This window comes from Rhincodon typus, chromosome 20 (genome assembly GCF_021869965.1).
Source record: "Rhincodon typus isolate 14 chromosome 20, sRhiTyp1.1, whole genome shotgun sequence".
Classification (NCBI taxonomy): Eukaryota; Metazoa; Chordata; class Chondrichthyes; order Orectolobiformes; family Rhincodontidae; genus Rhincodon; species Rhincodon typus.
This window is the reverse complement of record NC_063351.1, coordinates 11,690,139-11,704,465: the sequence shown is the minus strand read 5'-3', so window position 1 is coordinate 11,704,465 and position 14,327 is coordinate 11,690,139. Positions and strand designations below refer to the sequence as shown.

The 14,327-nt window shown below is 37.6% G+C and overlaps 1 protein-coding gene across 5 annotated transcripts in view; it reads left to right on the top strand.

Moving 5' to 3' along the window:
• The window catches only part of atad1b (ATPase family AAA domain containing 1b), a 54,685-nt gene that overhangs the window by 1,748 nt on the left and 38,610 nt on the right, over nt 1-14,327 (top strand). For 3 of the 5 annotated variants that reach the window (XM_048608663.1, XM_048608664.1, XM_048608665.1), the window contains exons 2-4: nt 1,558-1,745; nt 9,617-9,715; nt 14,145-14,265. In XM_048608663.1, coding sequence (XP_048464620.1) covers nt 1,572-1,745; nt 9,617-9,715; nt 14,145-14,265 — 394 coding nt within the window. In that variant the 5' untranslated portion in view covers nt 1,558-1,571. Of the gene's footprint in view, nt 1-651; nt 685-1,557; nt 1,746-9,616; nt 9,716-14,144; nt 14,300-14,327 lie in introns of those variants that run through there. The other 2 variants (XM_048608662.1, XM_048608666.1) reach the window with 2 other exon arrangements.

The following is a 14,327-nucleotide window of genomic DNA, read 5'->3' as shown; positions in this document are numbered from 1 at the left end:
GATGCTGCTTGGCCTGCTGTGTTCATCCAGCTCTACACCTTGTTATCACTGCGTTTGAGTTATGATCATTTACAGCTGTTTGAACCCTGATGGGAGCTCACTTGTGCATCTACCAGTTATTTATCAGCTCCTGCTTTTTAATGCACCTCGTAAAATGATAGTCCTGATGGAAAAGACTGAAGTACTAACAATTAGGGAAAACATACATAAGCTAACCATTCACATTTTCCACACAGAAGTCATCATATAATGAAAGCCATTATAAATAAATGTAATGATTTCACCACGATGCAGCATGTTCAGAATGCCTAAAAGATTATATGCTGAAAGTTGCCCAATTGCTAACATAATTCATTCCCAATAATATTCACTGGATGTTGCACCAGAAGTGGCGTATTCAGATTATAATTAAAAGTGTAATGAGTAACTTAATACTTGGTAGGCTGCTTCTGTTCCTATTGAAAATTGACCTGTTAGCTTAGGAGTAGTAATCACATTTACTTCTGAAATAAATGCCTTAGTTTCTATGAGGCCATCAATAAAATGTTGACTGTCAATGCAATAGTATTCTTCATTTGCACCTTTGCAACAAGTAGCCTGTGTAAATACCATCACCTGAGCAGAAGCAGTGGTGCTGTCCATCATGTGACACAATGTCCTGCAAGAATTTCTACTATGAAACTGGTCAGTTTTGTTACAAAAGCAAAACATAATAGCATTGCTAATGCTTGTATGACTTATCAAAATTCATCAATGTTTCAAGTGTAACTACAGGTTATAATCAATTTGTGATTAGTTAGCTTAAACGTGATCAGGAACAATTTCAACAAAATTGAGCTTCATGGCAATACTAAACATTCTTATTAAACTCTGACTGATGTGACTTCTTCATTGACCCTCAGTCCCCTGGCTCAGACTGATGGTGTGGAGGTGTTGCCCAGGCCCAGCTTCTGTCTATCTGGGGAAAACAACAAGCATAGCAGAGAAATTATTGAATTAAGTCAAGTTTTGTACCTTCTGAGAAAGGGAAACTTTCCTTTGTGAAATTTTGTGTTGTCACAATGCTGTGGTAAAGGAAATGATTACCATTACAGTACTAGGCAAATATAGATAGTTTTCTGTTATAATACAAATAAGAACTAATTGAACAGAGTATTGCAAACAATTGTAAATTTGTCTGAGTATGCAACTACTACATGGTTTAATGCCTCAAACTGACTAATCATTGGAGAAGCTGGGAAAAATGGCTCACTGCATGCTTGCCACAAAATGTTTGTTTTTAATTTACAATCAAAAGGAAGTAAAACGCACTTGTGTGAAATTCTACAAAGAGTTAACACAATTTTACTTTGGTTCCTTTGTGGGTCATGGATGGTTTATACCAGCTGCGAGATTGAGCCAGTGAAGTTTTAGTTGCACTAACCACTATTTCATAAATCTTGCATAAATGAAATGAAGTTGAGCTCAATTCGTGCAAAAGGTGGTTTAGTACCTCTGGGTTCTGCAATCAGAAAATAATATGGGGGCCAACTAATTTAAGGCTGTTTTTACCTTTAGGTCTAACAGTAAAAATGGTTTTAAAAGAAATCCCAACAGAATCTTTGACTCGCCCTCTGTCACGCAATGAAATAGTTGGTTTAATTTTTCGACTGACAATATTTGGTGCAGTAACCTATTACACTATCAAATGGATGGTAGATGCCATTGATCCAACAAGAAAACAAAAACTGGAAGCACAGAAGCAGGTTGGTTCCTTGTTTTATAATTTATTACATGCACTAATGATATTTTGAAATGTTTTAGCCTTTCCTCTTTTCATACTTTATTCTGAGAGACAGGAGCATGTGCCATCATGGTCAGCTGAGAGAGATATTTAGTATTTTCTAATAAGATTAACTGGATATTAATCCATTTAGAATCCTTGCATCAGTGGTAAATGATTATGTTTTTACATTAAAAATAGCAGCATAGTTGTGTGACCTAATGCCTAGAAACATACAGCAAATTCAACAAGATATATTTAATTTAAAATGGGTAATCTCAACAAAGTCTAGCCAAAAGGATAGTGACAGAAAGGATATGCTCACTCCATGATATTTAATCATATGGTTTATAGTTTCTATGGGGCCCGATTTATGGTATTTTATTTATTGTACATTGTATTGATTGTATTGTTGCATTTTAAATATTTTGGTAGGTAGTATCAGGTGTTGATTTGCTATAAATATCTTTTTTCTATTAATCTGTGGCATGTGAGCATTGCTGGCTTGGCCCAAATTTGTTGCCCTTGAGAAGATGGTGGTGAGCTGCTGCCTTGAACCGCCACTGCCCATCTACTGTAGATAGACTCCCAATGCTTTAGGGAGGGAGTTCCACGATTTTGACCCAGTAACACTGAAGGAATGGCAATATATTTCCAAGTCATGATGGTGACTGGCTTTTTTTTTCATTCATGTGTTGAGGACATCACTGGCTAGGCTAGCATTATTGTCCATCCCTAATTGCTCTGAGGAGTCAAATGTAGGACAGACCAGATAAGGATGGCAATTTCCTTTCCTAAAGGACATTAGTGAACCAGATGGGTTCTTTCAACAATCAAGAACGATTCATGGTCATCATTAGACTCTTAATTCCAGACTTTCACTGAATTCGAATTCCACCATATACTGTGGTGGGATTCAGACCCGAGTCCCGAGAACATTACCTCGGTCTTTGTATTAATAGTTCAATAATAATAATACCACTAGGCCATCGCCTCCCCAATGGCTTGGAGGGGAACCTGCTGGTAAAGGTATTTCAGTGTATCTGCTGCCTGTCCTTCTAGGTGGAACTGCTCTTGGGATGGAAGATGCTGCCTAAAAGAGCCTTTGTGAATTTCTGCAGTGCATCTTGTAGATAGTGGCAGTGTGTACTACTGAGTGTTAATGGTAGAGGGAGTGGATGTGGTGCCAATCAAGTGGGTTGCTTTGTCCTGGATTGTATCAAGTTTCTTGAACGTTATGGGAGTTGCACTGATCCAGGCAAGTGGAGATTATTCTTTCACACATCTGACTTGTGCCTTATAGATGGTGGACAGTCTTTGGAAAGTCAGGAGGTGAGTTACTCTTTTATTAGCGTTACTAGCCTCTGACCTACTCTTGTAGGCACTGTATTTATGTGGCTAGTCCAATTCAGTGTAACCCCCAGGATATTGACATTGGGGGATTCAGTGACAGTGATGCCAAAGCCATTGAATGCCAAGTGATGGAGGTTAGATTGTCTTTTATTGGAGATGATCATTGCCTGGTGTTTGTGTGGTACAAATGTTACTTACTACTTTTCATCCTGAGCCTGGACGTTGTCCAGGACATGTTGCATTTGGACCTGGACTGTTTCAATGTCTCAGGAGTCACAAATGTTACTAAACATTGTGCACTCATTGGTAAACGTTGAAGGGAAGGCCATTGATGGAGCAGCCGAAGATGTTTGGGCCTAGGACACTACCCTAAGGAACTCCTCCACTTACTTAAGGTGATTAATAGCCATATTGGACTTTTTCCATGTGGAGATCTATTATCAATTTAAATTGACCAGCAACAGTCAAATTTTATAAGCTAATTAGTTCGTGGTTTTGTGGAAATTGTTGATGGTCGCTCCCCATTCATGATATTCTTCATCTTGGATGCAAGTTTGATTAATGAGAATATTGCCACGTAAGGTTTTATTGATTCATTTGAGTAGTTAGGCAACTAGTTGACTTCACTGAATGGAACTCTGGCAAATAAGAACAACAATACTCTTAACTGAAAGTAAAACTAATTCCTCGTCATTGATTCACCAAGAGTACAAATGAGGCAATGCTTTATGTGCACATTTGTGTACATTGTGGACATTGCTGGAAATGACAGCATTTATTGCTGTCATCCCTCATTGCTTTTCAAGAGGTATTGGTGAGCTGTTACATTGAACTGCTGCAGTCCATTGGACAATTGCTGTTAATGGGAGAGTTCCAGGATCTTAATCTATAACAATGAAGGAATGGTGGTTTTGGTGCCCGTCTTCTTGAAAGTTGTATTCATTTATTGGGTGTCATATTTTTTGTATCCATATTGTACCTGTATATTAGCGTCAATCAGATATAGCTAATAATGGAGTGCTCCTCTGTCACAGGGATCTTTTGAGACATTAAGCATCTGCTCAGATGGATGCCAACAATACCTGACATTATTTCAAAAAAAGCAGGAGAGGTATTCTGGTGTCCTGCCAGCTTTTATCTGTTGGCCAACATCCAAGGCAATTTAAAATGGTCCTTTGTCTCATTCTTGTGCAGTCTTGCTGTGTGCATGTTTGTGTAAATTTCCAAGGTGAATCAACTTCAAAAAGTCCTCCATTGTTGAGAAATTGCTCTGGTATATCAAATAATATAGAGAGCTCTATGTAAGTGCAAATTCTATCTGTTGTCTTTGCTGTGATCACAAATGCAAAGCTTTTTAATTTTCAGTTTGCTCTTGACTCTTAGAAGAATTGGCCTAAAAGAAAGATCAATTCATGGAGTTTCAAGTCCTGCAATCTCCATGAAGTGTCAAGTACTAGTAAATTACTTTAAAATGTAGTACCTAAGATGTTGGCAAAATTTTGCCAGGCACGTAATTCCAAAAGCAGCAAAGAAATAAATGACAGTAACTTACTTCTTTCGTGGTGTTGATTGGGTCATATATGTTAGGCAAGAAATTGGGAGAATTCTCTGCTGCCATGTTATTTTTCATAAACATATGTGCTGGAACAGTCAGCATATTGATCTAACATCTTATACATGGAATGGGTTGAATAACAATCTTCAATCTTGCTTTGGAGTGTTGAAGAAATAATTTTACGTACTTGCTCTGGTCGTGAAAAGATGATAACAGTGCTTTCTAACAAATCAAGTCCTTTCAAGTATAGTCACTTCTATAAAATGGCAATCAATTGGTGCAGAGTAAGCTCCCATAAGGTAAATGATCAGGAAATCTGGACTTGTGATGTTTGTCAAAGGTTAAATATTGACTAGGACACTGAAATGTACTACCAATTCTTTAGATAAGCTAGAGAGTGTTTAATACCAACCTGAGAGGACAGACAAGGTCTTGATTCCCTGTCTCATCCATTGAGTATTCTGTCAAAGAATGCAGCAGCAGCAGCACCACCCCCACCCCATCATATCATACCATACCATAACATACTAGACTAAAAGGTCAGCCTTGGTTTGAGCCCAAATGTCTAGACTGGAACTTGAAATCACAATGTTGCACAGAACCTGGAGTTCTACCAACTTAAGTAAGCAAAAGTACAACTGACCAGTTCGACATTACTTATTAGCACATGGTTAGTTTGCACACTGACTCAGACTTACTTAGAATAGGTTGACTGTCTGAGAGATTTACGGAACTGTTTTGTTCTCTGTTGTCTTACCCAGACGTCTTATTAATATTTTACAGTTAGTTCAGATTTGTAAGGTCAGAAATCACATGACACCAGGTTCAGCCCAACAGGTTTATTTGAAAACACAAGCTTTCGAAGCCTTGCTCCTTCTTCAGGTGTGGGTGGGAGAGGTAGTAACAGACACAGAATTTGTAAGTAAAAGATCAAAGGGTTACACCACTGATGAGGATATACTAAGCAAACCTAAGATGCTGTTAAATCTTTAATCAGTTAGAAGGTTTTAATTGAATAATATGTATATGTAAATCCCTGCATTCCTTTCAAGTCACCGCCCTGAGAGAAATAAAGGTTTTATTAGTGTAAAGAAGAGGTGACATTTTAGTTTAGACAATGCATGTTAGGTAAAACCTTTAATTCTCTCAGGACGGTGACTTGAAAGGAATTTGGGGATTTACACATGGATATTTAGTCAATTAAAACCTTCTAACGGATTAAAGATTTAATAGCATCTTAGGTTTGTTTAATACATCCTCATCAGTGGTGTGATCCTTTGATCTTTTACTTATAAATTCTGTGTCTGATACTACCTCTCTCACTAACACCAGAAGGAGCGAGGCTCCAAAAGCTTGTGTTTTCAAATAAACCTGTTGGGCTATAACCTGGTGTCGTGTGATTTCTGATCTTGTCCACCCCAGTCCAACACCGGCACCTCCTCATTCAGATTTGTAGTTTTGTTAGTTCTTTGAATCCCATGGAATTCTTACTGTTTAAAAATGCAGGATTGTGCTTTTAATGATGTGGTGACTTTTGCGGTATTTCCATATTAGAATGTTGTATTTCGTACTTTTATTCCTTCTCCAGTTAGATTTTAGTGAAATCATGTGAGCACTGCTCTTTATAGTTAAGCATTTCTAATGAATCGTTTTATCCTTTTTATTACTTGGGGCTCCATGCTCTATAAACCACATTCTGCCCACAATTTAAGGGACCCATCACTGAGACTTGGCTTTTCAATGTTGATGGGTCTGCTGTATCAAATCACTTCTCCTCAAAGCTTCCATTTAATGTTGTCCAGGAGCTGGTTACTAGAAGTTGGTTAATGCGTTGAATACCTTGGAATATTGATTTTTGTTTGTAATCTGAAGGAGTGGGAGATTCAAAGATAGAAATTTAAATTAGTTCTGGGTTCTAAATTGTGGAGAAAAAGCTTAAAGAACAGAAATATTGGACAAACCGTTGGCTGGAAACATGGTCTCAGATTTTAAAAAAAATGAATAAATCTTGCTGCAGTCAGATAATCCTGATTATGAGCATAAATTGGAGGACATGAATGCTAATTTTCACTTGAGACTTCAGAGCAGGTGACATTTCTCTTGGATTGTGACCATTTCAAATAGATATCCCAGCTTAATTAATGTTTTCCCAGAAGGTTTGCAGAATATGTTCAGAAGAAAATCCTTGTCTCACCTGGTCGTACTCTTCCAGAATATAGTGCCTGCTATCTTCTCATTCAAATATTCCTGGACTGCTGATTCTGGCAATCCTCCTGAGCAAATTGTTCTATATGTTGACTTTTTTTCAAATTACTAACTTACTTCACAGGCTTGTTCTTCACAATCTTGAGCTTTCTTATCTCGCTAAGCGTGCCTGGCAACATCTGTGCAGAGAGAAACAGCATTAATGTTTCAAGTCCATGTGGACTGCAGCGGTACAAGAGGGCAGCTCAGTGCCAACTTCAAGGGGAATCAGGGATAGGCAATAAATGCTGGCCAACCAGCGACGCCCACGGCCTACAAGTGAATAAAAAATGTCTAATATGACTCTTCTTCAGAGCTATTCAGAACCATTATGAAGAAGAATCTTACTGGACTCGATGATTAACTTTCTTTCTCCACAGATGCTCCCGGACCTCCGGAGTTTCTTCAACGTTTTCTAGTTTGTTTCTGATTTCCAGCATCCACAGTATTTTACCTTTTATATTTTATTCCGCTCATTGGTATATCTGAAGGTATATTATTTTCTGTGTCTAGTGATACTTGTTTAAGGTTTACCCTAAGGTATTTTTTCAAGTTTCTCTTAGGTTCACACCTCCAATACTGGCAAGCAGTCTTAACCCTCTCCTTTGCGTTACCATGAGGCTTAGCTTCATATCTGTACAGATAGAAATGTGTGCAGTCTACAGCTGAGGATTGTCAATGTGATTGGTCGAAATTTTGAATTCAATTTATTGTAGGTGTAACATGATATTGTTTTCTTTGGTAATTTCTAATGTGACAGATCAGAGATGTTCTGTGGTATAGATTCAGTGTTGTAATTCTCTAAGACATTTTGACCTTACCTGTATTGTGGGGTATTAAGATTTGCTAGCTCCAGTGCTGAATGACAAATTCGAATGCATGATTTAATTGAAATTTAGAAATTTAATTGTGATTAAAGCTCTGTACTACCTGATCTGAGAAGCTGAGCATCCTTTCCCTAACTCACTTGTTATTCTATCCTGTTCTGGTAGGTAGTTTTGTTAAGTACAGTGGCAAACTGAAAATTCAGATTGTCTTTCTCATTCAAGTGAGAATAGTTTGATTGTTTCAGAAAAATAACTTAAGATTACATGAAATGTTATATAGTGCAATTTATTTTGTTATTGCTTGATTTAATATTAATGAAGGAGATATACCCTCCTACTTCTCTTGTTGTCTTTGCCCTCCCCAGCCTCATACTTTCTTCTTCATAGAATCATAGAATCCCTACAGTGTGCAAACAGGCCCTTCGGCCCAACAAGTCCACACTGACCCTCAGAGCATCCCACCCAGACCCATTCCCCTATAACCTACCTAATCTACACATCCCTGAATACTATGGGCAATTTAGCATGTCCAATCCACCTAGCCTGAACATCTTTGGACTGTGGGAAGAAGCCGGAGCACCCGGAGGAAACCCACGCAAACACGGGGAGAATGTGCAAAATCTACACAGATAGTCGCCCGAAGGTGGAATTGAACCTGGGTTCCTGGCGTTGTGAGGCAGCAGTGCTAACCACTGAGCCACTATGCTGCCCCATTTGTTCATGAGATGCATGTTTTCTATATTCCCCTCTGTACTCAATCCACATTTAGTTTCAAATTGAGAATATCAATTTCTGTGCTGTTATGCTAAATCTGTTCTCTGGGTTATTGTGTTTACTGTGTAAGAAGGAGAATGTGAATATTTAGAAAAACATTAAATCCTAATATGTCCTTTTCTTTGAAAAAGATAACATTGTTAACAGGTTTGTGTTTTCTAGAGCATATTTAGAGTTTTTACAGCTATGTGATGTTGTAGAAGTTGTTACTTTATACTTTGTGTTTTAAGTGGCTTGGGACTGCTTAAATAAAATATAGTTTAAAATTTAAAAATGTATTTGAAGTAGTAAATTATGTATATAATCCATGAGACATCTTTCAGGTAAGATTTGCTGTGCAGTTATTTCCTTTGACATTATTTTTTATTAAATTTATTTGTTATAATTTGATAACTTAAACTTAATGAAAAGTAAGCTTTATTATCTGGCACACTCAAGCAGAATTCTCTAGTTACTGGAAATTCTGACAGCTGGATTTTTCTTTTTAAAAGCCTGGTTATTTTTGCTGTTCAGATAATGCATTCTTTCAAAAAAGAACTAATAATGATGGCAGGTTGTAAATCTGCAGAAGTTGTTTTTGGATTTACATTGAAATTATTAAGTTTTTAGTTATCTTACCTGAACAAATATATCACTCTAAGTAACTGCGAATGAAATTGACAGCTTGATTTCTTTTTTAAAAAAAAGTCTGTGTTGAAGGTTGTGCTGTCAGCTTGTCTTCAGTTGTGCAGATTTCATTGCAATGCCATGCTGTACTGGGGCCCTTGATTGCCCAGCTGTTTCCCCTAGCCCTTCAAACTCTCAAAAATAAAATGGCACCTTGTCTTGTGTATGGAGTTATGAAACTTCACATTAACAGACATTTTTATTTAACTGTCTCCACTCATTTCCCTAATTTGTTGGATAACAAAAATTTTACTGTGATATACGTGTGGAAGTAAATGTAATAATAGATATTTCTGTTGAAATTAATATTAAAATAACAGTTCGTGATATTGAATGCAATTGGAATGCAAGAGAGTAAATTAGGATCAAAGTGAAGCTGTGGGATTGTCCTTATGTCCTGTTTATATTTTAGATTAATTATTAATTTACTTGCAGGCAGAAAGACTAATGAAACAGATTGGCGTAAAAAATGTCAAGCTTTCTGAATACGAGATGAACATTGCAGCCCATCTAGTGGACCCCCTGAGCATGCAAGTAAGACATGTTTTAATTGTATTTGGTGTTCTTGCTGCCTTGCAAAGTGAAATGTGGATAGGGTAGAATTACTAATCCATATATTAGCTATGCACTGTTGCATCTGGCATGTTGTGCAAATCTCATTAGGGGCAGCTTGCCTAATATAAAATTCCACTTTCCTTTTAGATGCCAATTTAAATTTACTTATCCTTACTGTCAAAGGGTGACTTGATTCATGTCTTACTACACCTAATATGAGTTGACTAGCTTTGGAAGGCTGCTGTTATGGGTGTTGTGGACCTCACTTCTGTCCTCGGTTCAGTAGAGTGTAACTGAGCTCTTTCCCTGAATTTTAGGAACAATGTCATTTGTTTCCAAATTTGAATTTTTCACTAATATCTCTTGCGCCCTTCTAAATTGTACATTGTATTTTGTTCAACCAGGTGGTAACCTGACCACTGTTAGTAGTACTGTGGAGCTGACCATTAGAAGTTGCAGAAAAGAAGCCTTAGGCAACCAATACATTTTTAAATTTCCTCTCTCCATATGGAAAGAGTAGTTTTCACCTCTTAATAGCATTGCTAGGATTAGGAGCTTTCTCTTTAAAGAGTTATCTTAGGTGAATGAGTTAGAACGTTAAGTTTTCATGCCTACGTTTGTAACAAAACATGTCATGTTGCTTCAGCAGCTTAGCTTTAAGTGTGTCTTATGTAACAATTTGGACTTAACTGGAGTATTGTGTCGAATGAACACCACATCGAAACGTAAAGGCTTTTAAAAAAGGTGCCGAAAAGATTCAGGAGAATGGTTCCGGGGTGAGAGACGTTAGTGGGCAGTATAGAAATCTCTCCTTGGAGAAAGGGTTGAGAGGAGATTTGAGAGAGGTTCTCAATGTGATGATGGATTTAAACAGAGAGTAGCTGTTCCCATTGGCAGAAGAGTTGAGAACCAGAATCTACAAATCTGATGTGATTAGCCGAGGAGCCAAAGGTGACATGATGGAGCTTTTAGTGTAGTGAGTAATTAAGATCTAGAATGTGCTGTTTCAGAGTGTGGTGAAGGCAGTTTCAATCATGGATGTGAAGGAGAATTGCATGAGAACCTGAAGGGAAATATGTAGGGCAGTGGGGAGCTTTATAAGTTGCCATATCAGATTCTCTCTCTAACCATGGCTAACAAAGGCCACCACTTTTAATTTCACACCAACTCCAATTAAAAGTAGGGTAATTAATCCTACTGTAAGCAATCACCTCATGCATTTTAATACATTCTCCTTTTTTTGAAGCAAATAGTGATCATAAGCAAAGTATATATGTATTAAACTTTATGCCACCTGAACAGTTTTTAAAAAAAAAACTCATTGCAATGTGTGTCTCAAACTGGTGTCTTATTTTTCAAAATATAAAACCAGAGTTTGGAAATATGTTTTTAAAAATGTAGATAACTTCTGAGTGCAAGTGTCAAATGTGTTATTGGGTAGAAAAGTCTGTTACTTTTAATTTGACAAAATTTTGAACCAAGACTTGATCAAATCGTAATTGGGAGAAAGGTCACAAAGTCAAATTAAAAAGTATTTGCTTAAAAATGTTCGATGTAATCTACCTGCTTTAATTTCTAACTTAAAAAGCAGAAAATACAAAAACAAATGGAAGGATAAACTGGAAAACAAAATTTGTGGCTTAAACAATGTTGTTTCAAAGTTTACAATATGTGCACATGGCTTTGAAATGAAAAGTTAGAAAAATAACTAAATTATTTTCATTTTTCAAAAGCATAAAATTAATTCTCGTTGGTACATGGCCTTTAAAACTAATGTCCTGAAGAAAAGTGTTAGTTGTTTATCCCTCCTGACTGTCAGATTATTTCCTGTAATTTATATTTTAAGTTTAGATTTCCAGCACCTGTATCTTGCTTTTCAATTTCTTCTTTAAAACTGCATTCTTGTTTATATACAGAAGTAAAAATTGATTTCAGTACTAAATTTGAGTACTTGGTCTCATCTCAGTTCCTGCTTGTAAATATCTAGCAAAGAACCCTGGGAATCAAATTTGGCTATCATTAAATAAATTTTGAAATCAAAATCTGAGACATACTTTTAATCATTCATCCAGCAGTTAACAGAGATTTTACTTATCATCTATTAGACACCCTAGATTGGCACAAGGTACCATAAACCATAACTTATGTTGAATTTAGTGTGGAGGTCAGCTTGCAAATTTAACCAATTTGTTGGCGTTCTATGAAGGAGTAACATGCTGTGGATCAAGGGCACCTTGAAGGTGTACAGTATTTGGATTTCCAGAAGCCATTTGACAAAGTGCCATAAAATTTAGTGTGCAATGTGAAAGCTCATGTAGGGAGTAACATGCTATCATGAATAGAAGATTGGCTGGCAGAAATCCGTGTGCATAAGTAGGTTTTTGGCTGATTGACAGGATTTTCTGAGTGGATTCCACTGGGATCTGTGTTGGAGCCTAAGTGTTTTTTTTTATTGCAATTTAGATGAATGGAGTGAAGGCATTGTAAGTACATTTGCAGAAAACAGAACGATAGGTAGGAAAATATTTTGTGAAGAAAACATGAGAATGCATTTTGAAGCAGAATAAGTGGGCAAAAATCTGGCAAATGGAATAAGATGTGAAGTTCTTCACTGGCAGGAAGAATGAAAAGGCAGGCCATAAACGGAATGACTACAGGATTCTGAGGTGCAGAGTGATCAAGGTGTCCTAGTGCAAGATTTAGGTACAACAAGTAATTAAAAGGGCTGATGTCCATTGATGGCTGATGAAGGAATGATATCCATTATTGTGAAGAATTGAACATAGAAGTAAGGACGTCATGCATCAGGTCGACAGGGCATTGCTGACACCACACCTTATACCACATGCAGTTTTGATCTAAAATTGTGTATGAATTGGGGGTGATTCAGATAGGCTTTACGAGATTGATACTTGGAATGAACGGTTATCTTCCGAAAAAAAGGTTGCACAGACTGAGCTTGTTTCCACTGGAGTTTAGAACACTGTGTGATTTGATTCAAATATATAAGATACTGCGTGGTGCTTCCAAGGTGAATCATAGAATCCCTACAGCGTGGAAACGGGCCCTTCGGCCCAACAAGTCCACACCGACCCTCGGAGCATCCCACCTAGAACCCATCCCCCTATACCACTCATCCCTGGACACTAGGGGCAATTTAGCATGGCCAATCCACCACCTGCACATCTTTGGACTGTGGGAGGAAACCGGAGCACCTGGCGGAAACCTACGCAGACACGGGGAGAACGTGCAAACTCCACACAGACAGTCAATCTAGGGTGGAATCGAACCCAGGTCCCTGGTGCTGAGGCAGCAGTGCTAACCACTGAGCCACCGTGCCGCCCCATGGAAAAGGTGTTTCCTCCTCTGAGTGAGTCCAGAACTAAGGGAGACTATTTTTAAAGAAAGTAGGAATTGCAGTTTTTACATGACTTTTTTTTTGAGGGCTGTGTGACTTTGGAATTCTTTGCATTGGAAGCTGACGGAGGCGAGATTGTGTTGATTATTTTTAAGGTAGAAATAAGTAGATTCCCGTTAGGTGAGGAATCATCAATTATCAGGGGAGATAGGAAAGTGGAACTTGAAACTTAAAACAGATTGACCATGATTTTATAGAACAGAACAAGCTTGAGGTGCTGAATGGCCCACTTTTTTGTTTCTCATTCATATTTTCCTATGTCACCGATCATATGCTTGTTGAGCTTTCTTTAAACAGTTTGTCAAAAATATACACACTGTGGGTTTAGTGCCAAGTAAATGTTTTATTTTTAGAATATAAAATAATGAGTGCAGCACAAATGTGACATACAGTGTCGTAACGATTGTAATATTCCAATACAGTTGGACAACAGAAATTGCACTAAATTACATTACTCGTGCACAAAGACCACTTTGTGCCAGTTACATTTAGTAGTAGCATAGTATCTTAGTGTCAACAATCGCGTTGGTCTCTGTCATCTTAATCTTCCACTTTAAAAACAATCTTATCTCCCTTAAAATAATAATATCCCTGAGCTGATAATGCTGCAAAGCCCTCAAAGCATATAAAATCCAGAATAATTTTGTTAGAGGAACAACTGCCGTATGTTTCTACTTTGAGAAGTCACATGTGAGAAACTGCAAGATTTAGTTTTAAAGGATGTGGGCATTACTGGAGAGGCCAGAATTTACCGTCCATCCCTAACTACCTTTGAGAATGTGGTGATTAGCCACTTGCTCGATTAGCTTCAGGCCATGTGTTGGTATATCCTCCGTGCTGTTAGGAAGGAAACTCCATGATTTTGACCCAGTCATTTGTGAAATTAGACCATGCCTTTTTTAACTGCATTGAACATTATTTCATTGGTAATATCATAGGTTAAAGCAGTTTCAGCAGTCATTCAGTTATGTTTTCATCTGCTTTGAATAGGTTACTTGGGGTGACGTTGCTGGCTTGGATGAAGTCATTTCGGAGCTCAAGGACACAGTGTTATTGCCCATTCAAAAACGACACCTATTTGAAGGTTCAAGACTATTGCAGCCTCCAAAAGGTACATGGGACTACCGGCATAACCATGAAATTGGGTGAGCACAGAGGCCACCTTTGTAAATA